Genomic DNA, 16,194 nt, shown 5'->3' on the forward strand with positions numbered 1-16,194 from the left:
GCGATAGATGCGGGTCCCATCATTGCTGCTGCAGGAGTACTGAATACAGGAAAGTAAGCACGCTCGGCTGTATTCATAATTCTCGTAGTAGTGAATGGAGAGAGAAGAGCATATGCAGCCATCTCTCCTGTCACTGCTGCAGCAGTCGGATCGGGGGTCGTCCGCTCTGGAGATAGGTGCAGATCCCAAAGTTGATACTCAAATCTGTTAAATATTCATGGCATTTGTTCTCTGCATGTTCACATTGGTTTCTTCTGGGTACTCTGATTTCTTCCCACACTCCAAAGACATACTAGGGTCTATCACAGTGATCAAAAGGAACCAATAGGAAAAATTCCCTATTGTTGCCGAGTACCGGTCGGCAGATCTCGGCGAGCGCACTGCACATGCCGTTTTTTTCCAGGAAGATGATGCGAAGGACCAGGGGATGGAGCAGGAGGGACCAGGGATGGTGGAAGTATCGGGCTAAGCCCGCCATACACATTTGATGGCTCTCAGGCAAACCATTGTTTTGTGTCCATCTCTGCCGACTCTTCAATATACAGGGATGCTCGTCTGGCTAAGTGCTCCTGTATTGTCTATGAGAGAGCTGCTGCTAGACCTATCTGGTCATGGCTTATCTCGGAGAACAAAGGGATCAGCAATATGAAATCGGACATGTTGGATTCTTAAAGGTCTTTTCCAACCAACAAAAGTTCATTTTATTCAAAAGATCATAGAATAATAATAATGTCCGCAACAGGATGTACTTAAATAAGATGTTCCTGTGCTGAGATAATCTTATACATGTGCCCCTGCTGTGTCCTGTGTCATGTCATGTCTGACTGTACAGGAACATGGTCTGATCATACCACATCTCCTGGGCAAGGGAAGGGGAGCAAAAGAGTATATAGACATTACAGCGGGGATCACATCTGATGCTTTCTTTAAAGTAAAACATTGTTTAAAAATAGGCAGAGAAATGTTTTACTGCACAGAAAGAATCAGCTGTGATCCCGTGCTGTAATGTCTGTATCCTCTTTTGTGTCTTCCCCTGCCCAGGAGCTGTGGTATGATCAGACCATGTTCCTGTATAGTCAGACACGGCCATTACTCAGTACACAGCAGAGGCACATTTATAAGATTATCTCAGCACATGAACTTTTTATTTAAATACATTCAATTGTGGAAGTTATTATTATTCCAAGATCTGCTGATTAAAATGAACTTTTGATTGTGGGAAAACCCCCTTTAAGTCTCTTGACAATTAATTGTCTGTGGCCCTCTTATAAGACTTTCAGCAAAACCATTGATGTCTGTGGTTTCGTAAGACATTAGTCCAATTTGTATGGGGGCTTTATGTCTAGGGCAAGATACGATTAAGATACAAATAAAAATAATGTACCATTAGTCTTCTTTTCCTGTGACCTTACAGTATGTAAGACAAAGCGGTAAGGAACATTTTGCCTGATTACTACAAGTGTTAGTTTTTGAACAGACAGTATAATCTGATCTGTGCGGGCTTCACAGTATTAGACACACTTATCGTAAGTAGAAGGTAAAATGAATGGCAATCTCCGTCTCCTAATCTCCTGTGCAATAAACCCGCTTGTTATACTGGTAATAACATAAGATGTTTTCTGTTCCTCCAGCGCACTGAGAATGTGTTGATGATTAGTAACAAATATTAAGACAGCAATATATCTGACTCATTTCAGCGGAGGGCAAACTTTACATGTGGGGTGAAAATTCAGAAGGTCAACTGGGACTTGGTAATGAGAAAAACATCTGCACTCCGCGCCAGATTGATACTGGGAAGCCTATTTCTTGGATTTCCTGTGGCTATTACCATTCAGCTTTTGTAACACGTAAGTCAAATGACTCTTTTTCCCAGTAAAATAATGACCACCATAAGGAAAGTAGATTGGCCCTTATTATAGTTAAAAGGGAACTGTCACAAGGTTTCATGATTCAAATTAGATTGTTAAATAGATATCTTAGATGGGATGAGACTGGTGGACTTACTTTGAAATCTATGTCAAAATGGGTGTATAATCCTTGTATTAAAGGGGTGTTATCAATTTTAAAAGTCATCCCCAATTTATGGGAAAGAGGGTAATTTTCCGATTGAGGAGGGTATGACCGCAGTGGCCCCCACCGATGCTGAGAACCAGGGCTTTGAAGAGCCCCTGCTGAGTGGAGCAGAGATCAATGAACGAACTACTGCTATATTCATTCTGAAGGGATAGCTGGAGATTGCCAAGGGCAGTGCTTGACTATTTATGGCGCTCCTACTACAATGAATGGAGAGGCATTGCGCATGATCGTCTTCTGTAAAACCCCTTTAACCTTTCTAATTCTTTTTTACTCTAGGATATTGTTTGTCTGTTTTTTTTTGTGCATGTATAATTTGGGCTCTATTTGTTTATCACAGATCGATATTACCGGGTCCTGTGGGAATTTAATTAAGAGCAATGTCGGGAGCCCTAGAATCTTGCCTTATAGGGAAACTGTCATGTTAAAAAACGCTCTTAACCTGTAGATAAGGGGTTAATCTGCAGGATAATAGCGTTCTGCAGCTGCCCACTGCCAGGGAGCAAATAAACTGTATTCTTCCCGGCAACCTCAGGCTTTCAGTCACAGGCGTGGGCTGGCGCTGCAGTCGCTGCTCAGAGCATAGTAATGCCAAGTCAGCTGTCAGTCAGTGTCGGGAGCGCGGTTACAGCCGCCGCTCACTATGCACAGAGCAGTGACTGAGGCCGCGTCTCTATGACTGAAAGCCAGGAGGATTTAAGTTAATTTCCTCCTGGCAGCGGGGCTCTCAGTGCAGGCGCCAGACATATACAGAAAGCTATTAAACTGCAGAGTAACCCCATATCTGCAGGTTGATAGCATTTTTTTACATGACAGGTTTACTTTAATATTGCGTATAGGCATGTGTATAGCCTGAATGTCTGAACCTTCTGTTTTGTAGAAGACGGAGAACTATATACCTTTGGGGAACCTGAAAATGGGAAGCTTGGCCTACCTGCTGAGAAGCTAGAAAATCACAAAAAGCCTCAACGCGTCCCTGGCATATCCAGAAAAGTCAAGATGGTTTCCTGCGGTGGAGGACACACGGTCGCAGTGACAGGTTTGTTACTGAGTATTTATATTATTTATTATGTCTGTGTGATGTGAAGCATCTTCCATATGTTATTTCTTCTCTTAATGAGTAATATTATGTGATGGCTAAACCCATATGATAGATGCTATAGAAGGTAAATTATGTTAAGGATTCTCCTCCATCTATCTCTCATCAGTTAAAACTGGTTCAAAAAGATTTCCCACTACTATTATGGCATATCGACCTGATATGCCATCCATATTGCTTAGTTTTTTCCATACGTTTCATTAACTTGAATGGAACGTAAGAGCCCTGACTAGTGTCCTAGCAGTCAGACCTCCGTAGGTAATACTTTTATGGTTCATTCAGTACATATACAAAAATGCTTTTGGTGGGAAAACACATTTAGCTATCATTTGCCATTTATCTGTAGATTCAGTTCTGAAAATTTTGCATGCAACTCTTTTAATGCTCAGTAGAGCGCTTTCAGTTACCTTTTTGTATTAAATCTCATAGTTTACATTACACTTACAGCATGTTTGTACTATGGAATCTACAAAAAATACTTAAAGGGAATCTGTCACCACGTTGTTGCTAGCCTATCTGAGAGCAGCATAATGTAGGGGCAGAGACCCTGATTCCAGTGATGTGTCACTTACTGGGCTGCTTGCTGTTATTTTGATAAAATCCCTGTTGTCTCTGCTGCAGATCTAGCAGTTCTCTGAATGATGAGCTCTGTGTAATCCCTTCCGCCGACATCTCTAACAGATTTCTGCCCATGTACTAGTTCTCTAATGATAATCTCCTACAGTTAAAACTGTGACTTTATCAAAGCTAGACTAAGCAGCCCAGTAAGTGTCGCATCACTGGGATCAGGGTCTCCGTCTCTACTTTATACTGCTCTCATATTAGGTGGCAAAAACCTAGTGACAGATTTCCTTTAGGCTGTGTGCACACGTAGCGATTTTTAAGCGTTTTTGCCGTGATTTTCGGCGTGAAAACGCTGCGAAAACGCTTATAAATTGTGTACAGAACGCCCCCCATGCATTGCTATGGTATTCCGCACATGCTGTGCTAATGCTGCGCTTTTTTCCGCGGCGGAATCGCATCGCGGAAAAAATCGCAGCATGCTCATTCTTTTGTGCGGAATCGCAAAGAATTGCCGCGATTCCGCACCCATAGGAATGCATGAGAATCGCTTACTTCTCGCATGTGGCTATGCCCACCATGCGGGAAGTTAAGCGTCTCATGTGCGGTTGGTTCCCACGGTGTGGAGGAGAGGAGACTGTCCTCCAGGCCCTGGGTACCATACCCCTGTAAAAAAAAGAATAAAAAATAAAAAATCGGGGTATATTTACCTTCCGGTGTCCCGCGCTGCATTCCCGGCCTAAGCGTTCCCAGTAATGCCTTGCGGCAAGGTCCTGTGATGACGTAGTCTCGCGTGACTCTAGCGGTCTCGCGAGATCGCTATAGCAACGCGAGACTACGTCATCACAGGTCTCGCAAGGCATTACTGGGAACGCTGAGGCCCGGGAATGCAGCGCGGGACGCCGGAAGGTAAATATACCCCGATTTTTTATTTTTTTTTTAGCATTTTAACATCCTATCTTTTACTATTGATGCCGCATAGGCGGCCTCAATAGTAAAAACCTGGTCACACTTGTCAAACACTATGTTTGACGAGTGTGACCAACCTGTCAATCACTTTCCAAGCGATGCTTCAAATCGCTTGGAAAGTGCTTGAATAACGCACGCGAAAATCGCGGCAAAATCGCAATCATAATCGCGGTAAAATCGCGGTGAAATCGCGCGGGAAAAAAACCGCGCGATTTCTGGGAAGGAGTCCGGTTTGTAGTGAGTGTTTTAAAACGCTACGTGTGCACATAGCTTAAAAAGGATTGTTCAATATAATAAAATGTGTTTAATCCACGGATATAAAAATGGTGGCATGTCCACCTCAGTTTCTCCCCCAGATCCAGTTCCGGCCGCTAACTGATGTTGTGCTTCACTAGTGTCCTGGCTGTCGCAGCCAATTTACACCACAGTTGTTCTTCCAGAGCCTTCACTGTACCGCAGGAGAGTTGGAAGTATGCCACCATTTTTTATTTCAAAGTTATCCATGCCATTGATCATCCAGTTTCAACTTGATGCTGATGCACAATGATGCACAAGTATTAATGGGAAGGTCCGCTGTTGTAGTAATTTTTTTTGAAGGTTCAGTGCGCCTTTTGGTTAAAAAAAAATCCGCAATATTTCCAGATAGCCTTAGCTAAATAAAATATTTTTTTGTGTCCAGCTCCCATTCACAACTATATGTTTCTATGGTAATAGACTATAAACAAACTGTGTAGTCTGATCCTGATATTTCTCTAAATCTGTCTCCTACTTCTTGGTATTCTGATAAATGCTGTCCATCCCCCACAACTTATGCCAGCTGACGTTCATCATTTTACAACCCACGACTTATTGTTATCCTTTCAGATAAAGAAGTGTGTACATTCGGTCTTGGTCAGTTTGGACAACTTGGACATGGCACTGATATCTTTGAAACAAATTCCCCCAAGGTAATACACACTTTGAAGCAGCAGAAGATTCGATATGTTGCCTGTGGAGAAAACCACACTGCAGTGACTACAGGTCAGTGTGCACATGATATATGAGCCCCTGACAAAGCACTGACACGGCTTCTGCTTGTGTTCTGCTTTTCTACTCTTTGTATTTACTATAAAGGATGTGCTGGTATTGTGACATATCCCACATCTGGGAAACGTGCTGTGGTTTAGCATAATCTGTACTTTCTTACTGCAGTTTTCTGCAAACAGCAAGAGAAAGACCGCACAAAAGGTGGCCCATTAACCCCTTCGTGACCGGGCCAATTTTTTAAATTCTGACCAATATCACTTTATGTGGTCATAACTCTGGAATGCTTCAACAAATCCCAGTGATTTTGATACTGTTTTTTCACGGCACATTATAATTTATGATAATAGTAAATTTAGATTGATATGTTTTGTGTTTATTTATAAAAGTATCAGAAACTTGACAAAAATGTAAAAAAAATTGCAGTTTTCAAACTTTGAATGATTATCCCTTTAATCCAGATAGTCATACCACAGAAAAACATGAATAAACCACATTTCCCACATGTCGGCTTTACATCAGCACAATTTTTTAAACTGTAATTTATTTTGTTAGCCTTTTAGGAGGTTTAAAAATGTAGCAGCAATTTTTCATTTTTTCAAGGAAATTTACAAAATTTATTTTTTTGAGGGACCTATCCAGGTTTGAAGTGACTTTGGGGGTCCTATATATTGGAAAACCCCAAACGTGATACCATTTTAAAAACAGCACCCCCTGACATATTGAAAACCGCTGTCAGGTAGTTTATTAACCCTTCAGGTGATTTTTAGGAATTAATGCAAAGTGGTATAGCCGGAATGAAAAAGTGTTTGTTTACCACCTAAATGTCGCTAACTTCTGAACTGACCGCTATAGCCGGGAGACTCTAAGGCCGCTATTTGGCCATGAACAGCTATGGCAAACATCAGGAATACACAATCATGATCTCGGTGTGTCAATTAGATTAAAGTGCAAGCCCCCACAATCTTTTAACCATTTATTTGATGTAGTCACTTTTGACAGCAGCAACTAAGGGGTTAAACAGATATGGACGGTGTCAACACCGATAATTTGTGATACGGCAAGTTCAGTTGTCAGATATAGTGGACAGCCGAAAACTGCTGGATTGTCACCTTTATGGGGATGATATTCTCTTATATCTCAGGTTAGTATACTATATATACGTATTGCGGTCTTGAAGAGGTTAAATACTCTCTGAAGCTGCAAGTATACAGACCCAACCGGTGTGGTCTACTGTCATCTTCCATTCAGCCGGTGCATGGTCAGAACCTGTGGTAAAATCCATATGTGGCTGTATTTAAAGGGCTGTTCTCTTCTAGGTATGTGATGGCACATTGCTGGATAACTAGTCCTCCTCCTTATAAAATAAAAATAGCATAAAATAAAAATATCCTTCCGTACCTGCTCTGGGTCTTTTCGAGACTTGCGTCACATTGTTATGTCCCATAAGCCCTGCAGCCAATCAGCAACTGATATTACGTTTCTGCGCATTCATTTCCATCGTCTGAACCTTTGTAGAAATGGAAGTAGTGAGAGCGCAGCAACCTTATTGCTTCCTCTGATGACAATGTCACACGAGCATCGGGATACCCGGCGCCGACGTCACTGTTATTTTTAACTATTAACTAATATATTTAAAAAGGAGTTGTACGAGTAGTTGACAGTGCTTATATTGATCGCTTGGTGTCCAACCTCTGGGACCTTCAGCAAGTCTGAGCATGAAACTGCCTTAATCAATACTGATTCAGTGCTGCGTCCCCTTTACATTTTTTCCCCCCACAACGGCACTTCAGGTCATGCAGCTGCACCGGGGCCTGGAGCCACCCCATTCTCTTGATAGGACTTCAAATGGCATCCAAGTTGGTCACCAGACGACTTAGAGTTTGCAAATTATGACACAACTTTCCAGTCTTGTTGCACTTTGCCACTAGCTTTGACATATTTAGTAGATGTGCTGCACTTTAGGCACGTTTGCTGGAAGAACATCTCCAGGGACTTTTTCTACCCGCCAGAGTAGAGCACGAGAAAGGAACACATCGCTGTCAGCACTGATGTAGGACATAGCATGTCAGTAGCCCTTTGGGAAATGTAAGCTCTGAGTGCTGTTGTGATTATACTGTAAGGTGGCAACCTAGATGTGATCATACTGTGAGTGGGCAGTCTGGATGTGTTTATACTGTGAGGGGGTGGTCTGGATGTGATTATACTGTGATGGGGCTGTCTGGATGTGATTATACTGTGAGGGGGCTCTGGATGTGATTATATTGTGAGGGGCGGTCTGGATGTGATTATACTGTAAGGTGGTAACCTGGATGTGATTATACTGTGAGGGGGTGGTCTGGATGTGATTATACTGTGAGGGGGCTCTGGATGTGATTATACTGTGAGGGGCGGTCTGGATGTGATTATACTGTGAGGGGGCGGTCTGGATGTGATTATACTGTAAGGTGGTAACCTGGATGTGATTATACTGTGAGGGGCGGTCTGGATGTGATTATACTGTGAGGGGTCAGTCTGGATGTGATTATACTGTAAGGTGGTAACCTGGATGTGATTATACTGTGAGGGGCGGTCTGGATGTGTTTATATTGTGAGGGAGTGGTCTCAATGTGATTATACTGTGATGGGGCTGTCTGGAAATGATTATACTGTGATGGGGCTGTCTGGAAATGATTATACTGTGATGGGGCGGTCTGGATGTGATTATACTGTAAGGTGGCAACCTAGATGTGATCATACTGTGAGTGGGCAGTCTGGATGTGTTTATACTGTGAGGGGGTGGTCTGGATGTGATTATACTGTTATGGGGCTGTCTGGATGTGATTATACTGTGAGGGGGCTCTGGATGTGATTATATTGTGAGGGGCGGTCTGGATGTGATTATACTGTAAGGTGGTAACCTGGATGTGATTATACTGTGAGGGGCGGTCTGGATGTGATTATACTGTGAGGGGCGGTCTGGATGTGATTATACTGTAAGGTGGTAACCTGGATGTGATTATACTGTGAGGGGCGGTCTGGATGTGTTTATATTGTGAGGGAGTGGTCTCAATGTGATTATACTGTGATGGGGCTGTCTGGAAATGATTATACTGTGATGGGGCGGTCTGGATGTGATTAATAATAATAATAATAAATTTTATTTCTATAGCGCTGACATTCCGATATTCGATGTGTTTTTTACTGTGAGGGGTCATCTGGATGTGATTATACTGTGATGGGGCGGTCTGGATGTGATTATACTGTGAGGGGTCGGTCTGGATGTGATTATACTGTAAGGTGTGTGAGAATCATGTGGGAATAGTGGATGAGGGCAGGTATATCTCGCCCAGATTCCTTTCCTATGTGGCCTAGTCGGTCAGTATCGCACCTGCTTACTAATGGATAATGGGAGGTGGATATAAAAGGGTGCAAGGTGGTTGTGTGAGTGTCTCAGCCTGGGAACACAGAGAGCCTGTCTGTGTGAGAGACACACGTGAGTGGAAGCAGTGCCCACTGCAACTGTGGTTTGGCTGGACGGGAGAAGCCCGCCAGTTGGTAGTTAGGTTGTCCATTGTTTAGTTAGTGCCGGGCAGGCAAGGATTTGTTTTATGTTTTATTTCCTTTTGCATTGCTTTCACCGTTAATAAACCTGACCCAGGGTCAGTTACACCCAAATCCCAGCTCTGCGCCTGAGTTTCATGCTGAATGCACGTGACCTTTGACCCCAGCAAAGGCGATCCCGGAGTGTTTTATCACATTGTGGTGGAGAACGCGGGCATCACGTTGCAAGCATGAGCATGGAGGACGTGGTGAAAGCGCTGGTACACCGCCGTCCAGCAAGAAGCTAATCGGGTGATGATGGCCCAGCTGAAGGAGTTGGTGGACATGACAGTTACCGATCGTTCGCTTCTCCAGCAGGTGGCGCAGCGCTTGGCAAGCCTACAGGAGGTTAACCTGGAAGCAGAGTCGAGAGTGATTCACATGAGTCGGTACTGGCAGAAGATGACGACCGAAGATGACGTCGAGGCATACCTGACCACGTTTGAACGGACGGCGGTGCGAGAAAAATGGCCGAAGGCACGATGGGCCGGCCTGATTGCCCCGTTTCTTTCCGGTGAGGCCCAAAAGGCTTATTATGACTTAGAGCCTGAAGCCGCGCAGGACTTTGACAAATTGAAAGCCGAGATCTTGGCCCGGCTGGGAGTGACGACCGCTGTCCGTGCACAGAGAGTGCATCAATGGATTTATCAGCCGGATAAACCACCGCGGTCCCAGATGTTCGACCTGATCCACGTGACGAAGAAGTGGCTACAACCCGAGGTGTTGACAGTGCCAGAGATAATCCAGAGAGTCGTCATGGACAAGTACCTGAGAGCTCTACCGCCAGCCCTGAGGAAGTGGGTAAGCCATGGAAATCCTACGACGGCAGATCAACTGGTGGATCTGGTTGAACGTTACTCCGTGGCGGAAGGACTCCGAGACGACGCTACCCCACCTCGTTCTTCATCATCTCCACGTGGAACCGGTAAGACTGTTCCAGGGAGTAGGGGAGATGGAAAAATCCCTAAGACAGTGGGGGAGGAAAACGGGACTGCCCGCACTGCGAGGCCGAGAGTAACGAACTATGGTCTAAGCAAGGGGCCCGTTAGGTGTTTCCGCTGCCAAGAGATGGGACATAGTGCTGCAAACTGTCCGGTCACTACTGAACCCATGCAGTGCGACATCACTGACTCTAAAAACCGCATGTCTATGGTTGCACGGGTAGTGAGTGTGAATGCCGGTCAAAAGGATCTGGAAAAACACTTGTGTGATTTAACTGTTGATGGCAAAAATGTGGTGGCATTGTTAGACTCGGGAAGTGTGGTGACTCTGGTGAAGGCCAGTCTGGTGTCAGCCCCGACTGGACCATCAGACAAATTTTCTGTAACGTGTGTGCATGGAGACACCTGTTCGTACCTCACAGCGGTCATATGCATTACTACTTCCTATGGGTCTGTGCAACATAAAGTGGGACTCGTCCCGGCGTTATTGCATGATGTTATCCTGGGCCGGGATTTTCCCCACTTCTGGCAATTGTGGGAGAATCAGTTTATGCCCTCGGGTAATAGTGTACATGATTCTTCTCCCAGGGCGTGGGTCCCGAACCCCTGGAAGAGGTCTCCCCGGAAGACTCGGGGGAAGAGTCTGCTGGAAATGACCTACAGTTTCCGTTTTCAGTCATGGCGGGTGATACGGAGGAGACCGGGGAAGAGGAGGAGGCCGACAGCCGTCCACCTCCCCGCTTGCCGGATTTGGAAGTTCAGAAAGATGACATCCAAAGCGAGCAAATAAAGGATCCTACCCTTTCTCAGGCTAGGACAAATGTAAAAGTGATAAATGGGGTACCCGTTGAACCTGGCTCTAGGCTGGCATATCCTTACATGGTTCTGGAGAATGATTTACTCTATCAGATAGAGAAAAAGGGGGAAGATACGGTGCAACTATTAGTCGTGCCAAAACCCTACCGGCGGCAGGTGCTGGACCTGGCCCACGGACATGTGATGGGAGGTCACCTGGGAGTCCAGAAAACCACCGAAAGGATATTACACTGTTTTGTTTGGCCAGGCATGCATCACGATATTCGAGTATATTGTGAGTCTTGTCCTGACTGCCAAGCCTCTGCACCTAAGCCCCGGTTCTGTAGCCCTTTGGTACCCCTACCTATTATTGAAGTCCCGTTTGAGAGGATTGGGATGGATTTAGTTGGGCCCCTTCCACGGTCTGCACGTGGACACCAACATATCCTGGTCATCTTGGATTATGCCACTCGTTACCCGGAGGCCATCCCTTTGCGTAACACGGCCACCAAGACGATTGCCAAGGAACTGGTGCATGTGTTTAGTCGGGTCGGTATACCAAAACAGATACTCACCGACCAGGGGACCCCCTTTATGTCCAGGGTAATGAAGGAGCTCTGCCGATTGTTACAAATTGAACCGTTACGCACATCCGTGTATCACCCTCAAACAGACGGGTTGGTCGAACGGTTCATTAAAACTCTGAAGCAGATGCTGAGAAAGGTGATAGACAAGGATGGGAAGAACTGGGACTATTTACTTCCGTATTTGCTTTTTGCCATCAGGGAAGTACCCCAGTCTTCCACGGGATTCTCGCCTTTCGAGTTATTGTACGCCCGACGTCCTCGCGGACTGTTAGACGTTGCAAAAGAAACCTGGGAGGGTCAGGTCACTCCGTTTAAAACAGTGATAGATCACGTCACACAAATGCAGGACCGTATTGCGGCTGTTATGCCTATCGTCAAAGAACACATGATACAGGCTCAAGGAGCCCAAAAAAGAATCTATGATAGGGGCGCCAAGATCCGTACGTTTGCACCCGGAGATAGGGTGTTGATCCTGGTCCCCACGGTGGACAGTAAGTTCCTGGCAAAGTGGCAGGGCCCCTTTGAGATCAAGGAAAGAGTTGGTGAAGTAAACTACAAAGTATAGCAGGCAGGTAAACGGAAACCTGAACAGATTTATCATGTAAATCTGATAAAGCCCTGGAAGGATCGGTCTGCCTTGTCAGCGGAGCTGGCCCGTCCTGTCTGCTCGCATACCGTACCGGAGGTACGGGTTGCAGAGACTCTCTCGGAGCGGCAAAAGACGGAAGTCAGGCAGTTTCTACTTCACAACCAAAAGTTTTTCTTAGAAAAACCCGGGCAGACTATGCTAATGAAACATGACATCGTAACGGAACCTGGTGTCACAGTTCACGTAAAGCCCTACCGAATCCCGGAAGAGCGCCGTGAAGCCGTTTTCCGAGAAGTGAAGGCAATGTTAGAGTTAGGAGTCATTGAGGAATCGCACAGTGCGTGGTCCAGCCCGATTGTGCTAATTCCTAAACCGGACGGCACCATCCGGTTCTGCAGTGACTTCAGGAAACTGAATGCGGTCTCAAAATTTGATGCCTACCCCATGCCCCGGGTCGACGAGTTAATAGATCGGTTAGGAAAAGCCCGGTATATTACGACCCTAGACCTAACAAAGGGGTATTGGCAGATCCCTCTGGTGGAGGCTGCCAGAGAAAAGACAGCATTTGCTACGCCGGAAGGTTTATTTCAGTATGTGTATATGCCGTTTGGACTGCACGGGGCACCGGCGACCTTCCAGAGACTGATTAATCGAGTCTTGAGGCCACATAGGCGGTATGCTTCGGCCTATTTGGATGACATTGTCATTTACAGCTTGGACTGGGAGACTCATCTCCAGAAAGTACAAGCTGTGATTGACGACCTGTGGGAGGCAGGTCTAACCGCGAACCCCAAGAAATGTCACATCGGGCTAGAAGAAGCCCGGTATTTGGGGTATGTAATTGGGAGGGGTGTTGTTAAACCCCAGGTTGATAAGATTCAGGCGGTTCAGGACTGGCCACAACCTGTCAGCAAGAAGCAGGTGCAAGCCTTCCTGGGGATCGCCGGTTATTATCGCCGGTTCATACCCAATTTTGCAGCCATCGCTACCCCCCTGACGGATCTTACAAAAGGGAAAGACTCCGTCATGATTAAATGGAGTTTAGCGGCTGAAGAAGCCTTCCATAGCCTAAAACGGGCACTTTGCTCTCAGCCCGTACTGGTGACTCCGGACTTCCACAGTGAGTTTGTGGTACAAACGGATGCCTCTGATACCGGTATCGGGGCCGTACTCTCACAAGTGAGGGACGGAGTGGAACACCCAGTCCTCTATCTCAGCAGGAAGCTGAATAAACACGAGCAAAGGTATGCAGTCGTAGAAAAAGAGTGCCTCGCCATTAAGTGGGCTCTAGAGGCCCTCAAATATTACCTGGTGGGCCCAAAGTTCAGGCTGATCACTGACCATGCCCCTCTCAAGTGGATGCACTTGAACAAGGAACGGAATAGCCGGGTGACCCGGTGGTTCCTTGCCCTGCAGGCCTACACTTTTACGGTGGAGCACCGCCCAGGGGTACAGATGGGAAATGCAGATGCCCTGTCCCGAGTGCACTGTTTGGCGGGTGTCATTGCTCGACCGGAGTGGTCTGAGCAGAAGGGGGGGATATGTGAGAATCATGTGGGAATAGTGGATGTAGGCAGGTATATCTCGCCCAGATTCCTTTCCTATGTGGCCTAGTCTGATCAGTATCGCACCTGCTTACTAATGGATAATGGGAGGTGGATATAAAAGGGTGCAAGGTGGTTGTGTGAGTGTCTCAGCCTGGGAACACAGAGAGCCTGTCTGTGTGAGAGACACACGTGAGTGGAAGCAGTGCCCACTGCAACTGTGGTTTGGCTGGACGGGAGAAGCCCGCCAGTTGGTAGTTAGGTTGTCCATTGTTTAGTTAGTGCCGGACAGGCAAGGATTTGTTTTATGTTTTATTTCCTTTTGCATTGCTTTCACCGTTAATAAACCTGACCCAGGGTCAGTTACACCCAAATCCCAGCTCTGCGCCTGAGTTTCATGCTGAATGCACGTGACCTTTGACCCCAGCAAAGGCGATCCCGGAGTGTTTTATCACAGGTGGTAACCTGGATGTGATTATACTGTGAGGGGCGGTCTGGATGTGTTTATATTGTGAGGGAGTGGTCTCAATGTGATTATACTGTGATGGGGCTGTCTGGAAATGATTATACTGTGATGGGGCGGTCTGGATGTGATTAATAATAATAATAATAAATTTTATTTCTATAGCGCTGAAATATTCCGATATTCGATGTGTTTTTTACTGTGAGGGGTCATCTGGATGTGATTATACTGTGAGGGGGCTCTTGATGTGATTATACTGTGATGGGGCGGTCTGGATGTGTTTATACTGTGATGGGGCGGTCTGGATGTGATTATACTGTGATGAGGCGGCCTGGATGTGTTTATACTGTGATGGGGTGGTCTGGATGTGATTACATTGTGATGGGGCGGTCTGGATATGATTATACTGTGAGGGGGCTCTTGATGTGATTATACTGTGATGGGGCGGTCTGGATGTGTTTATACTGTGATGGGCGGTCTGGATGTGTTTATACTGTGATGGGGTGGTCTGGATGTGATTACATTGTGATGGGGCGGTCTGGATGTGATTATACTGTGATGGGGCGGTCTGGATGTGTTTATACTGTGATGGGGCCGTCTGGATGTGTTTATACTGTGATGGGGCGGTCTGGATGTGATTACATTGTGATGGGGCTGTCTGGATGTGTTTATACTGTGAGGGGGCGGTCTGGATGTGATTATACTGTGATGGGGCGGTCTGGATGTGATTAATAATAATAATAATAAATTTTATTTCTATAGCGCTGAAATATTCCGATATTCGATGTGTTTTTTACTGTGAGGGGTCATCTGGATGTGATTATACTGTGAGGGGGCTCTTGATGTGATTATACTGTGATGGGGCGGTCTGGATGTGTTTATACTGTGATGGGGCGGTCTGGATGTGATTATACTGTGATGAGGCGGCCTGGATGTGTTTATACTGTGATGGGGTGGTCTGGATGTGATTACATTGTGATGGGGCGGTCTGGATATGATTATACTGTGAGGGGGCTCTTGATGTGATTATACTGTGATGGGGCGGTCTGGATGTGTTTATACTGTGATGGGCGGTCTGGATGTGTTTATACTGTGATGGGGTGGTCTGGATGTGATTACATTGTGATGGGGCGGTCTGGATGTGATTATACTGTGATGGGGCGGTCTGGATGTGTTTATACTGTGATGGGGCCGTCTGGATGTGTTTATACTGTGATGGGGCTGTCTGGATGTGATTACATTGTGATGGGGCTGTCTGGATGTGTTTATACTGTGAGGGGGCGGTCTGGATGTGATTATACTGTGATGGGGCGGTCTGGATGTGTTTATACTGTGATGGGGCTGTCTGGATTTGTTTATACTGTGAGGGGGCGGTCTGGATGTGTTTTTACTGTGATGGGGCTGTCTGGATTTGTTTATACTGTGAGGGGGCGGTCTTTATATTCAACAAAAGAAGTAAAAAGGGCCCAGCATATAAAGCGCACACCCAAGGCAATAAAGTATGTGACCAATATATATAAATTTTATTGAGAGACAAACAGGTATACAGAATAAAAACATTTAAAAAGGAATGCACACCCCCAAATGTCCCAAACAGATCTAATAATAAATGCTGATAGGCAAAGACCACTTATGGAAAATTACACAAAATTCACCAAAATGTACACAATAATACATAGGGCACGACCCAACAACCCTGAATCTGGGCGTCCCCAGAGAAATGTAGCTATTTACTCAAAATATTTATATTTATAGATAGACCAAAAGGTACTATAAGCAAGGTGACCATCCATTATTAGAATAAAGGGGATATCATACCGACACTCACTCTGGAAGACCCCATAAGATCTGAGGAGCCCTGTAAATAGCCTTGATATAGGAGGGAGCAGGGAACCATCCAATATGAGGATGGGTAGGAGATCTAGACCCAAATAGAATATTGAGGGCAAGAAAAAAAAAAAAAATTGG

At 45.6% G+C, this 16,194-nt stretch overlaps 1 protein-coding gene across 1 annotated transcript in view; it reads left to right on the plus strand.

Annotated features, from left to right (window-relative positions):
- Positions 1 to 16,194, plus strand: part of RPGR (retinitis pigmentosa GTPase regulator) — a 130,846-nt gene that overhangs the window by 37,942 nt on the left and 76,710 nt on the right. Inside the window, exons 6-8 of the mRNA XM_073566072.1 lie at positions 1,698 to 1,847; positions 2,954 to 3,112; positions 5,567 to 5,722. Of these exons, the coding sequence (XP_073422173.1) occupies positions 1,698 to 1,847; positions 2,954 to 3,112; positions 5,567 to 5,722 (465 nt within the window). The remainder of the gene's footprint in view (positions 1 to 1,697; positions 1,848 to 2,953; positions 3,113 to 5,566; positions 5,723 to 16,194) is intronic.

The sequence above is a fragment of the Dendrobates tinctorius genome, unplaced genomic scaffold (genome assembly GCF_039654945.1).
Source record: "Dendrobates tinctorius isolate UK_male_01 unplaced genomic scaffold, ASM3965494v1 ptg000016l, whole genome shotgun sequence".
Classification (NCBI taxonomy): domain Eukaryota; kingdom Metazoa; phylum Chordata; class Amphibia; order Anura; family Dendrobatidae; genus Dendrobates; species Dendrobates tinctorius.